The sequence below is a fragment of the Bombus affinis genome, chromosome 9 (genome assembly GCF_024516045.1).
Source record: "Bombus affinis isolate iyBomAffi1 chromosome 9, iyBomAffi1.2, whole genome shotgun sequence".
Classification (NCBI taxonomy): domain Eukaryota; kingdom Metazoa; phylum Arthropoda; class Insecta; order Hymenoptera; family Apidae; genus Bombus; species Bombus affinis.
This window is the reverse complement of record NC_066352.1, coordinates 5,248,022-5,262,032: the sequence shown is the minus strand read 5'-3', so window position 1 is coordinate 5,262,032 and position 14,011 is coordinate 5,248,022. Positions and strand designations below refer to the sequence as shown.

Below are 14,011 nucleotides of genomic sequence, written 5' to 3'. Positions count from 1 at the left end.
CTTCGGCTACCTCTGTAGCAATGTTGACCAGAGTGTAAATCGATATCTCGAACGGAGTTCCTCGAATGATATGGTTTCATGAGATTAGTCAACCGTCCATAGGGATCGAATTGTAAATCCTGCATACATTTGCAAACTATTCATGCCTTTCGTTGGTTCGCGTTTCATATCGGTTGATCATGTCTATTCACCTCGTTCAATTTACTTTTCGTACCCTTTAAAGTCGCCTCTATTTGCTGAAAGAGTCTCACCTACTCTGTACTTCGCGGCGGCGAATAGCCACTTTCACCCCGCCACTAAATTATCACTTTTGCCCTTTTCTTCAAAGCACCGCTTATCACGTAAAGATCGCGGCTTGAAAACGTGCAAGGGTCTAGCTATATACCGTCGCTGAATCTTCAGCTACGATCTGTATTTCTTTTTCGGGATACGATCGGTTTCGAACGGTTGTAAATAATCGGCTTATCCCTTTCTAAATCATCAATCCGATAATAAAAATCCTATTCCACATAATTTCCCTGGAAATATAAGGTGTTTCGGTGAGATTGCATAACGGAGGAATGAATAATTTTTTACGATAAAGGTGAATCGAGGCAATGCGATAAAACTGACACGAGCGAGATCACGATTTCTGGAATATCAATTCCCAAATTCGATCTCGAGTTCGATTTAATACACCGCGGCTCGTAAAAATATTTGAATACTCATCGAATTTTATTATTTTATTTTTACTTATTTTATTATTATTTTATTTTTTATGACTTATTATATCTTTCCTCAAATCTGCGAATATCACTCATATTACGTACACGTTTTTCCAACGACCGCTGTCTCTGTGTACTTTCAAACTCTGCAGATAATCCCAGTCATTCTGAAATCACTTTGTACAGCGATACTGGAACGGAGGATCGTGTACTCGTTCAACGCAAAAAGTAGAGTTCTTTTGCTAAGTTGTCCCAAGCGGATACGAGCACTCGATGAATCTAAACGCGGAAAGGCGAAACTTCAATCCTTTTTTTTTTTTTTTCTAAAACAGCGCAAGCGTACTAGCGCGGGCTCTTCTTTTTTCTCTTCCAATTCGACGTTCCCCTTTTTCTTCTTTTCTGTCGTATATATTCTTTACACGTATAAATATAAAGCTGGTTTAGTAAATCCAGTAGGACACACTTGAACCGTTCGCCGAAATTTGTACGCTTTCACGAGTTAAATCCAAGTTAATTTCACATAGGCGGAGATAGAAGAACCGGGGGCAGGTTGATACACACAGACACAAGCCGGACATTCATTTTGGTTCAGGGTTCTCACGCTTTTGTTGTGAACGCGGTCCGACGGGCAAAATAGTGAAAACCAAGCCCGGTGCTATCACAGAAAGGCGGACGACGGTGGAAGAGGTGTACAAAAGTTTAGCGCAAATAAATCTCGCTACGCAAGGAGCGGACAATGGAGAACGGCGTTGCTGAAAGCGCGTTTAAGCGTGAATTATTGTTTAGCCAGGACGCTTTAAGACAAAAACCGATGCTTAAAGTGGATCAGCTGTTTTCTATCGGATTATTACCTATCCCTCTTCGCTACTCTTCCTATCGTTTTGTTAATGTTTCGCAGCTGCATCGGCTTACGGGTACAACTGCTGCGTTTCTTCCATTTTAATTGGAGTATTCCTGTTTATAAACAGCAAATAGTTAGCAGAGCCAGAATATCTGGGAAGAGAGATGAAGATTTATCACTTAAAGTGGTATCATTTTCTTATCTTCCTCGCCTTAAATAATTTTGGGATAATGGGTAAATGGATTATAATAATTGTTCCATTCAGAATATTTGATATACCATAAAGTCGGAGACTAATGTAATTTCGTGTAAATAAGGGATTCAAATTTTGTATCGTATATTTTGTGTTCAACTTTTTATATCTTCTCTGTTAGGGAATTCTAGGAATGCTCATTCATTATTTAAAGTACCAATTTCGAAACTTACTGGTTCCTCAATATTATCTTTAAATTTATATAGCAAATTTATATCATTCTATCTTTATTTACAAAAACTAAAACTCATTAATTCGTTCTCGTTAATTTTTAAGTTAAGTTATCGTAGATATTCTAATAAATGACAATTGATGAATAATGATAAATGGTGTCATTAGCCGGCAGACAGTAATTTGTTTCCTGTTTTAATAACTTTTTGCGATTCGCTCATGGTTATATCTGAAAGATCCATTACTCATTCTTGGAAATCATTTTATACCATATGTATGCTTTTATGGCAGATGAATTGCTTGACACAAGTCGTTAGAAATGTAGATTAGCCTCAAAAACTCACAAAAGAGAGCGTGTTCGCGAGATTGAAAGCGCTCGGAAACTCGCGTTTATAGTTAACTGTAATCCATTGAGAACCCTTCTCAGCTAATACGGGTAGCAGCAGGAAAAGTGAATCGACGACGAGAAACGCTTAGGTACTTTAGACTGTACTTCAGTTGCTCGAATCCGGAAACTGTTGCTGTTTGTAACGTGTAACGGAGGAAACGGATACAAAGGGCATAAAATGTGTCTATAAACTTCGTGTAAATGTATACGAACGTGCAATTAATACTTACGCATCAGCGAATGCTGTAACTGAATAATAAGAATTTAGAATTCAGTTGATTTTATCAAAGTAAATTATAATTATATATCACTGGAGGAAGTAAAGTAAACATAAGATAAGCTAATTTCTATTGCAGGTTATCAAAGAATCAATTGAGATTATAAATTACTTTTATATTCTATAAATTAGTTATATGAATTGGACACTATGTCTCAAAGGAAATGTAATTGCTACTGTTAATTGTACTAGTTTTATATTATACCATATTTTCTTGGATATAATATCTAATACTTATTATTATTATTACGACGTATAGTTATTCTTTGCATCTTTTTCTCTTAATTAATTTATATACGTATTTCTACAAATATTTTCAAATTTACTATTCTTTTTTTATTTTGCATAGGAAAATTCAAAGTAAATATGGCAAAGAAAATAAGCAAAGTATTTACATATATTGTGTTATACTTACGACATCGATACGTTCTTTTAAAAAATTTACCTAAATTTGCATTTAAATATCTGTAATAAACTCTTATGATAAAGATTATTTGAGAATTCAGTGGTCAATTATTGGGTTTGGAACAGGGAAATCACGAATAAAGTTAAACAGCTGACCATGCCCAAACTGTTCATTCGTACGATTGCAAATTTTACATAGAAATGCCCGTTTTACGTTGTCAATGGTGATCTATATTAAATCAAAGATGATTTACTAGCCGATCAATTGGCTTGTCGAACTTACCGCGACGATACGTCGCGTCGGTTATTGATATCGCTTGAGGCACTGTGCTTCCTGTGAAGATGGAATTACTGGGTCCAATTACTTCATGGCGATGCATCATACCCGTCAACTTAGGTGTACCGACGTAAGCAGATTTTATGTGAATACAGAAATACACGATCTGATTGAAATTTCAGATGTAGAAACGATTGCGTCTATTCTTTCTAGGGTATTGTAGTATACGTTACAATGTACATACATATGCAGCGAATATTGTAAAAGCAAATTTTTAATCATTAATTCTTCTAAATAAAATACGAAACGTACAAGATCACGAATATAGATTCACAAAATAGTAAAAGTCATCGTCTAGTAAATATTCATAGGTATAGTTGTTAAATTATTATTCGAATGTGTATCATATGTGTAATAGTTTTTTGTTATATAAATAATTAATCTAATAAAATACTTCTAGCAAATAAACGTTTTACAAAATTTATTTTCGATATAGATACTTGATGTAAGTTGAATTTTATTTTACAGGTATAGAGACAAAGTTTGCGGGTTCCAGTTGTAACGATCTTGTAACTTCTGATGGTGCTGGTTCTACTATAATTAGTGGCCATTTCGATCAGAGAATTAGATTTTGGGACACCAGAGCCGAGTCCAGTTCGAACGATATTTTATTGGAAGGGAAAGTGACATCGCTAGATTTATCTCGTGGTAAGTTTCCTTTCCAGATACTTCGTATAATTTTTCCTTTCCTGTCATGCAATTATCACCCCTAATTCCTGAAATTGCTTCTACGAAGCGAACGTCGTTGTTATTGTTAACGCTTAGTCGGTGATTATTTCGCTATTAATTAGTCACCGAAAAGATATAGTATATTTTTTACTTGATAATCATGCGACTATTTTAATCGAATTCGTTAGATTTTTTTTCATTGAGAAGGATACCAGCCTTCTGAATTATGCACATCAAACATTTACAAGGTTTCTAAAAATATCCAAACATCATTATTTAACACCATAAATAGGTAATTGGAATATTCGTGTGATTTTCTTATATAAGCTTAAATTTGAAAAAAGACCCATGAATAAAATCCAAGAAAGGTTAGAGGCATCTATTTTATCTAACCAATTTTTAAAATACTTTGTCATAAATTACTTTAAAAGAAATTTGAAATTAATAAAGAAACTGTGACAATTCTATTCCAAAAACTTCTTAATTCTAGAATTGACAATGATTCTTATAAATTTTGAATAATGAAATTACTTGATTGGTAAAAAGCTACAAGCAATCATGCACAATTTACTTTGACTAAATGTAAAATGTTCTAAGGAAACTGAGTGCGGTTACAGTTTTAGTTGAGGGAATACTTGAGAATTGTCTGTTCTATGAACACTGAATACTCTATGATGACATTTGAAATATTCATATCCAGAAACATCTGTTACGTTGTCATACTTATTAAAGAATTCTTTGGGAATATGCAGCTCGCGTTTCATTAATTTCGGCAAAGCGAGAATAGAACACGAATGAAACGATATTGCCAGAGACTGTAGAATTCTGCTCGATTACATCGCGCCAGTTTAATGGTTTTCCTTTATCATTCAACGTAATACATTATGTATACTTCCATTAAAGTATAATGTACCATTTCTTAGGAAATGTGGTCGGTAGATTCACAATGAAACCTTTCTCGAACGCCTCCCCATAAGATTTATGCGTCTCGAAAAGGAATTATTTACTTAGCATCTCAGTGCATTTCAAGCCGTAGTAAACGTATTTTTTCCTCTCCTTACGTACTTCTTCTTTTTGTCGCCATTAGAATAATAGAGCAACACCGCGGAAACTTCACCACGGCATGAAGTAAATGCAATCAGAACATAATCAGCGATTATGTTTATTCAAACAGAATAGACAAGCTGTTGTATTGCTAACCGTATTAGCACAACCAATTTAACTTTAACATTAACGACATGCAAATTCAAATAGCGGCACCTGCTTGTTTCCAGATGCAAATTACCTTCTGAGCTGTGTCAGAGACGATACGTTAAAACTCATTGATTTACGAATGAAGAAGATCATTGGATCATTTAGGTGAGTATAATTTTATTATGGATCTATTTAACATTACACGACTTACAGAGTGGAATGCAGAAGTAGAGAAACGGGCCTGTTACATGTTCGATTTTGTACAATTTTATATAATTTGAGTTATCAAGACTCGAACCAAAGCATCTTCAGTTAAATATATTTTACATTTTTTATTCGGTTTCATAGAATTTCAAAGATTTTAATGTTTGATTCCTTTTACGTTTCATTGATAACTATTCAATTTAATAGTTATGTGCAAAGTAATGTAATATCGTACATACACTAATATCTAATAATATTCTGGTGCGCAAATATCACAAATACATTTCAACAAACATTTAATTTCGATGAAATCGTTGCATTAAAGTATCTTTCCGAATGGAACAAGAAATTAATTACGTGCGTTACTTTATTTTTTAGTGCTGATGGGTTTAAAGTCGGCTTTGATTGGACGAGAGCAACTTTCAGTCCAGATGGCCAATACATAGCGGTTGGTTCTTCGGATGGATCTGTTTTCATTTGGTCAGTCACTACCAATATGATTGAAACTGTGCTGAAAAACCATTCGTAAGTAACTTTCCTACATAATTAGTAATGACTAATCAATGCTACTAACTCAAATCTAGTTGCATCTCTTTTTAATTCCTCACTTGAAATTATTTAATAGTATTACGCTGTAAAATAATTCAGTTATATTATTCATAACTGTTACAAAAGCAATAATATACAATTAAATACAATAACTTCAAAGTAACAGAATATTTAATGATTTTATGCGGTACCGTTTGATTTTTAAGCAAAATAAAATCTTTCAATTAATAATTCATGAAATACAGTGATATGCATGTTCAGTCAAATTTACAATCTTATTATAAAAATTTAGGTGATTGAAATTTATGGGAATATGTAAAACACTCTTTTTTTCGCTGTTTATACTATATACTCATTATTTATACTTGTATTACGAATATTAGAATGGTGGATATTCGTTTGTCAGAAAATTTGTTAATTAAACTCACTCATCATACGTAATAGAGTATTTAATAAGTATTTTTCACTCTGTATTTTGTGAATATGTGAACTATTTGCAAAATTCTGACGATACCTTCATAAACTTTAGAAATAGTTTTGTACCTTTTTTCTGTAATATTAAAATATACTAAAAACTGAAGTCGGTATCATTGAGAATATTAGTATTCCGTATCAATCCCATATTGATTACAACCATTCATATCAAATCGCGTAATCAGAAATGAACCTAATTGAATCGTACAAGTACGTATGTATTAACCAAACACAGACCTGAAGCAACGATTGGTGATTCATGCTACCAATTCAAACTGTACGGTATAATCACTTACATTAATTTCATTGTGTTTGGTTTAATCGAATGAACTTAGGTTTACGATTAATCATACCAACTGTGTTTCTACACCATCTTATTCATTACTCTATTTACCGTTTCCTGTATGAGATAGATAACTGTTTCAAAAGCTTATCTCGAAGAAAAATTTATAAATTTTCATATTATCGGTACAAAAAGTTAATTCGGCAACAACAACTAAATGGTTACTTTCAGTCTTGAGTTATTTGGATAATTAGTATTAAACTAGTATTATAAAATATAGGTAGTATTATATTCACCATTTCTCTTTCTAAATGAAATATTTCATCATTTATTTCAAACTATTAGATATAGTAAGGGAATATTAAAAATATTAATATTTATTAATTCTTAGGTACTGAATAATTTTTGTATTTATTATTTGCATAATATTCTTAGCACAAACTACATATTTTTAATACGTGTTTGAATATCAATAGTTTTAGAAAATTGGTTGCTCGCAAAAAATTAATTCGCTCTTAGGAAGAAGTTAAACATATATAATAGCAGGATCTTCAACCATTAAACTCTAATTTCCAACATTAGCTTGCATAAAAATTAACACTAAATGGGCGATACAGCGTAATATATTTTAAGTGGTACGATTTTGGTAAGTCTACTCTATATAGCACCCAATTTATGGTTGTAATAAAGACAACTTGAAGATGTTAGAAACTACATTCTGGAAGCAGAAAACTCGTAAATCGCCTCCATAAGTTATTTAAACATACTAGGAAATAATCGCGCGTTTATTTTACGGGAGGCCATGCACTGGTATCGATACCGTTACACAATTTGCCGCTAAAATTATTGTCGATCGATCGGTTCTATTAAACCAGTCCTTAAGCTGTGGACCTTCGCAAATTACGTCTGAATTTTCCACCATTTTCTACACTGTTGACTCATAACTATTTAGATTAAATTTTATTCGATATTCTAAATTAATTGCCTATTGGTATTCTAAGAAGTGGATGTAGTACCAAAGCTGTGAACTCTACATAACAGAGAGTCATGAACTTATTAGATCTAATATCTTGAACCTGTAACTGCATAAGAATCGAAGGGTTCAATGTAAGAGCCTCTATTTTCTTTTTTATTTTCCTTTTTTTTTTTTTTGCAAAGATTGGATTTTCACGTAGTAGTAATTCTAACTACGTATATCTCGCATTGCTAATTATAAAAATAAGACACCTTTGATTGTCGAGATAATGTAGTTTTCCAGATGTAAAAATCACTTAGTTTCTAAAATGCAGCATCAGTACTGATTTATGTTTTTCAAATTTTCGCCTAAAAAAAAGTTCGGCTATCTTTTTATTGTCTATAGAGAAGATGTTACCTATTAGATGAAAACAAAATTAGAAGATGTTTCTTCATTAGTTCAAAAACATATACCGAAAAATGACTTGTGATGTCAAAATCTTAGTCCAAATTTAAATCCACAAACTAGTAAAGATAGTAAATGAATATTACGTATATTGAATTTATAATCTTCGTTATTTGTATGCTTCTTGATAAATAAACCTGCATTTAGAGATTTTCATTTGTCTAGTCTTAATTTCGGTGCAAGAAACTGACAACTCCACTGAAGAAGAAGAAATTCTATTGAAGCTGTCACTACTAGTTACAGTATCTCTCGTGAAAAATGTGTTATTATAATATAATCTTCACACGTTTAATTGGAAATTTTAGATTGGTTTCATAATTCTTTTATGAGACGCAGAGTATTTGAATAAGCAAGCCCTAAAATCACATTAATGTTTAACTAAAAATCATTTTCACGTAATCATTCCATTCGAAGCTATATAGCATCATTCTTCAGCTCCTTTTAATTGTCTTTTTCTCATTTTTCTCTAACGGTTCTGATCGTCCCGACTCGAATGCGCGTTAAGCTTGCGTGCAGAATCACCAAACCGTTCATAATTATTGCAAGCACCTTCCAGTGCTTTGCATACGTATCGCCGATGAGGGAAATTGTGTATGTATGTTCTTTAGTCCAGAACGCGCATACACGTTCGAACGCTTACATCCCCTAACCTTCGCCTAGTAAAGTGGAAAGACGCGGAAAAATATCTCGGCGTGACCCGATTTCCTTCTCCAACTTCTCTACTTACATGTATATCTGCGGACACTCCCCGCCCATTTTACGTTAGACCCTCTGTGCACATAGTATTTTTATACATTATTATATGTATATGTATATACGTGTACACACACGCGCGCGCGCACACACACACACACCACACACACACACACACATATATATGGGGGATACATCGCGATATCGCAAATTTATACGGTAGCTTGGATGCCAGCAACTTCTTCAAGCCATCGTGTCGGCTCCCGCAATTCAAACTGTCGCATCGAACGAACATTCATTTTTCGTATAATAAAATATGCGTGATAAGGGAGTCACCGTACCACAATTTGTACGTGAGATTGAAAACAAAAAATGTGTTGTATAAAATATAGGAGGTGTGGGTTAATTATTTATCAAATAATGACATATTGCATTTGTATCCTTATTTTCCAATGAAGTGGTTTTCTATCATGCTCTTTCATGTTTACGTATGTATGAAGATATCATTGAGTGATATGAAATTTAATATACTTGAACATAATCGAAATTGATATGTGAAGGCTATAATAGATACAATGGTGTGCGAATACTTTTTGTAGCCACTCTATTATAATTGTATAGACGAATATTATTGATAAAATAGCAGCTTTTTGCTTCTACACAAAGATATTGACAATATTATTAAATTTGCAATTGCGTTTCGTAAATATGCTTTGTTTTTTAATAGATTTAATAACGCAAATACTACAAGAAACTTTTAACTTACTCAGATTTCAATGAATTATACTTATGGTCTCAAACATAGCCTGATCGCAATTAAATAATCCACTACAGGAAATTCTCCTTTCGTATTCCTCCTGTCCATTGCCATTATGTCTTTGCTTTTTCTGTCGGTCTATTAAACAGGTTCAATCTAAAAAATTATAAACAATCTCCGCCGATATCGTAACATCATCCACCACATATCCTACAATCCTTACATGTAACATCGAGACAAAGTCACGATAAGGAAGAGGAAAGGGGACTATGAGAAAAACGAAAGCGGACTATCCGCTTCTTCTTCAGTGGTGGCGCGCATGTGTGATCGTTTTCACTCGAATTTCACGGTAGATATATCGCGAGGCCCGTTCTACAATTATCCGTTCCTTCCTTCCCCTTTCTTAGTCGTTGACCGCTTCGTCCTCGGCCTCCTCGAGCTTCCCAAGGACGCTAGGAGATCTTCGGTGGTGGTTTCTATGGGAGAGCCCAGCGGGCGGTTGTGTAGTCCGGCGTGCACCTAAGTACCGGTCGTATCGAAAAATAGCTTAAGTACCAGTCACGTAGAAGCTGGTCCAGTGAGTTGGTCTGCGTGCGTGATTTTGCCGGTGTATGCGCACGTTTCACTGTTATTACTTTCACTATAGACGAAGTGCGGCCGCGGCTGGGGTCGGTCGAAGCGTCATCTTTCGTCGTCATTTCTCCTCCAGTCGTCCTCATCACCTTCGTTCTCTGTCGTATTCTCCTCCCTGCGCGTTTTCTCTCATGATCGTCGGACGTACGAAGCTGGATCGTGTAATTCATACGTTGTAGCGCGTACTCGCGCGCTCAGGAATCCCCGGCACTAACTTAATAAGCGCCTCGCCCTTTTACAATCACCTCCCGTCTCCTTCGTCCGCGTCGAAGCTTCGCGTACGCTCCGCAAAGATTCTACAATCCTGTATTTAATGCGCGCTCTCGATAGTCAGATACACGTAGTCGTATCTATCACGGATAACGCGTGAGATTCGGCCGTTTCGCGAAATCCTATAACACGCAAACCATCCTTGCAATGGATATGTAACTGCATGTTAGATTCAAAGTTAACAGATTACTGCGAGCGATACTCTTCTTATTTGTCGGCTATCTGGCTTGCCTCGCCGAGATAGGAAAAATACCAAGCGAACCAGTCCTGATAAAAGACCAAGGGGTTATGGTTAGATATAAAACCTTTCCTTCGTTATTCAAGACTGCCTCCTGTGTTCTCGCTGAACGTTCTACTTCTTAGTATGTAGCCTAGTTTGGAAAAGAAACATTCGCGTTTATAGCAGCTGTTATTTTGGAATACTTGATGTTGTTTAGGGTAAATATAATATTTTTCTGTGAATTTTATATTCTGGAATTAACATTTATTTAGTTTCGTTATCTAATCTGTTAATTAATCTTCGAATATTTATTATTGAGTTTGGCTTTTATATACTCTCTGGGAAATTTTTTGACTCTTAGTAATTCCATTAATTAAAAACATTTATCTATATTTTTTAATTCATTATTTAAAATCTTTACCTATAAAACGAACTACGAAATTATCTTTACTGAGAAGATAATAATAAAAGATCAACATAATATTATTTTCTGTTTCGTAAGAGATATATTTAAAGCAGTGCTGTACAAGATTTACTCGAGTAAAACAAGCTTTACAAGAGTAAAACGAGCTTTCTCGATTTCGCTTTCCTTGTCAAGGAAATCGAGAAGCTAGTCGGGCAGCCCTCAGGCATCCTATTCAAATCTCGTAGATCTTAAAATATAATGAGTTATTCTTAAAGTTATGAAATTAAAACATCGATTGTTGGTAATTCCTGGTGAAGAACATAGGATATATTATGCAAAATGATGTAACGTCATAAAGGAGAAAAACGCGTAAAGTGTCACGGTAGTAAAATATTCAAATCTATAGGGGAAAAAAGCTACATAAAATACCCTGTATAAGACTTTAAAAGATCATGAGTTTTTGTTAAGGTACTTTTGTAATTGAAAATTTCCTTGATATACACCGAGACTGTTTTCATTAATACTTAAGTGTTTTATATAATTAACTATGGTATAGTACAATCTTCGATTTTCTCGACATTAATAAATAATTCAACTTCCATCTTTTGATCCAATACAATTTACGTGCATAGTATTATTAATAGGACTTTCTGCTTTAAATTAAGTAATTTATGAACTATAAAGCGATGTAATAAATACAATATAAGTCGACGCCAATAATGTTCTTCTAATTAAATTCGTATCATAACTTACTACCTCACTACGTACCTCGCTATTAATAAAGAGTTATATGGATGTTTGTAATTTAAGCAAATTAAATCGCGTATAATTTCCCATAATGATCGGAATGAAGAATTCAGACAAATTAAAGTACCTAATGTCTCACAACCATTCTCATTCATCTTTTAATTATCGAATTCTGTCGGAATACATTCACTGTTACATCAATAAAATCGGACACGTAAAAAGTTTTTGAAAAAAAGAAAAAGACCAATAGCCGCGTTCCCGTTCGATCGAAATTTGTTCTGTCCGATAATCAATGATCTAAAATTGATAACATCCTTATTTACATTTCAAATAAAGCAACTCGCTTAGGCGCGGCTAACACGCGATTTGTGATAACTGGTTCCATCGAAGAAAAATCGCATCAATCGCGTAGCTAAGGACGCGCTAACGCAAAGTATAGATAAGCAAAATAACCCGAAACGTCGTTAACTCGAGCAACCAGAATGCGGAAAATGGAAGGATGTGCTCAAACCAAGGCACAATGGTTTTCCCACGTGCACGAAGAGCAGCGGGAATAAAGGCTATCATTCCGCCGCGAAGCCAGCGATACCTTGATTTGTGTAACTTGTTATTAATAAATAAGTGCGTAGCCAGGCGTGGTAACAGCACGGGTTATTATTCTTTTCAGCGGTAACTGACAAGTAACAGCATCTCATAAACATTACTGCGCCATATTTCAGTCACGCACGCATTTATGGCGATTTTGTCTTGTACTTTACGAGTGGATGGCTCACCGCGATAGTTAGAGGGTATAACTGGACCCCTAAGGAAGTAGTTCGATTAGTGTATTTCATGGGTTTTTGCAAGTATTTTGTGTCTTCTTTCCTATACTCTTGCGACAACCCGCGTCGCGTGTGTTGGTATCAACCACGGTCCTTCGACTACAAAGATGGGGCACTTTTACCTCTTTTTATCGTTTATACCTGTAAACAATACGTGTTTATGGTAGTCCCCTGCAGCTCTTGGTTAAATTCTGTACTCTTTCTTTAAACAGGAACTATTATTGTTTCATAGTGCCTTGTTGATCGTAAGATTTTGGAATAAAGGATAAGTAACAAATACTTATCAGCCTTGGCATGAAGCGCTAGAAACACCTCCTATAACAGCTAATGAATCATGATAGATTACATACACATTTGTCATTGGAATTCTAAAGCGTGGATTGCCAACTAAAACTAGTACCAGAAACGATAAATCAAATGAAAATATTTAATACCAAACGATGTTAAAATATCTCGTGAAATATTTCTAATACATAAATGTCCACACGTGTAAGAAGAGTAGATGAATATAAAGTAAATAATTCCTATCTCAATCTTTGCCAGCAACATTATCTGAAGATTTACTTTATACCTCTACCGTTATTATTGCCAAAGGCTATGGTTTTGCATATTTATAACGCATTCGTGAGTACATTTCGCATATACCCACTGAAAATGATAAAATGAACTATTTACTATAAGCAGTGCGATATGGGATGATATAATGCTAGTAACCCCACCTTTATAGCACGTTAATAACTATTTTTCATTTTTAGTGCGTTATTTGAAATTAACTCGTACCTAGTAAGCAAGGTCTATCAGAATCTAGCAGCTTTAACGTTTGTAATAATCAGGAAAATAATTATCATACCTTGTCGTACGTATATAGTAACAGCTGCTATTAAACAGTGCATAACATAAATAGTTTCTAAAGCAAGTAAAAGAACAGTCTGTGGTTCTTATGACATTATATAGAACACAATACAATAATTATTGTTTCTATGATAAAGAAACGAATGGAAAAAAAATACCTGTGTATTTTGCTTATACCATCAATATCTATTATTAAATATTAAAAATTCATGAAAGATTTTATAAATGCAGGTACATCATTTTGAACATTTAATAAAATAATTCTCATCCGAGAATATATTTATTTTTATATCATTCACTTTCATTTGAGAAAAACGTTTTTCACAACAACTGCTTACCTATACAGAATAAAAGCAGTCTCAGATAAATAAAGAGAAGTTAATATCTCATTTCATTCAAAATAAACGAAGAAGATACTAGAAGAAGGAACGAAGAAGAAACGA

The 14,011-nt window shown here is 34.1% G+C and overlaps 1 protein-coding gene across 3 annotated transcripts in view; it reads left to right on the top strand.

The window, feature by feature from the left end:
• Positions 1 to 14,011, top strand: part of LOC126920757 (autophagy-related protein 16-1) — a 607,999-nt gene that overhangs the window by 574,886 nt on the left and 19,102 nt on the right. For all 3 annotated transcript variants that reach the window (XM_050731510.1, XM_050731508.1, XM_050731509.1), the window contains 3 exons: positions 3,845 to 4,024; positions 5,320 to 5,404; positions 5,822 to 5,968. In XM_050731510.1, the coding sequence (XP_050587467.1) occupies positions 3,845 to 4,024; positions 5,320 to 5,404; positions 5,822 to 5,968 (412 nt within the window). The remainder of the gene's footprint in view (positions 1 to 3,844; positions 4,025 to 5,319; positions 5,405 to 5,821; positions 5,969 to 14,011) is intronic.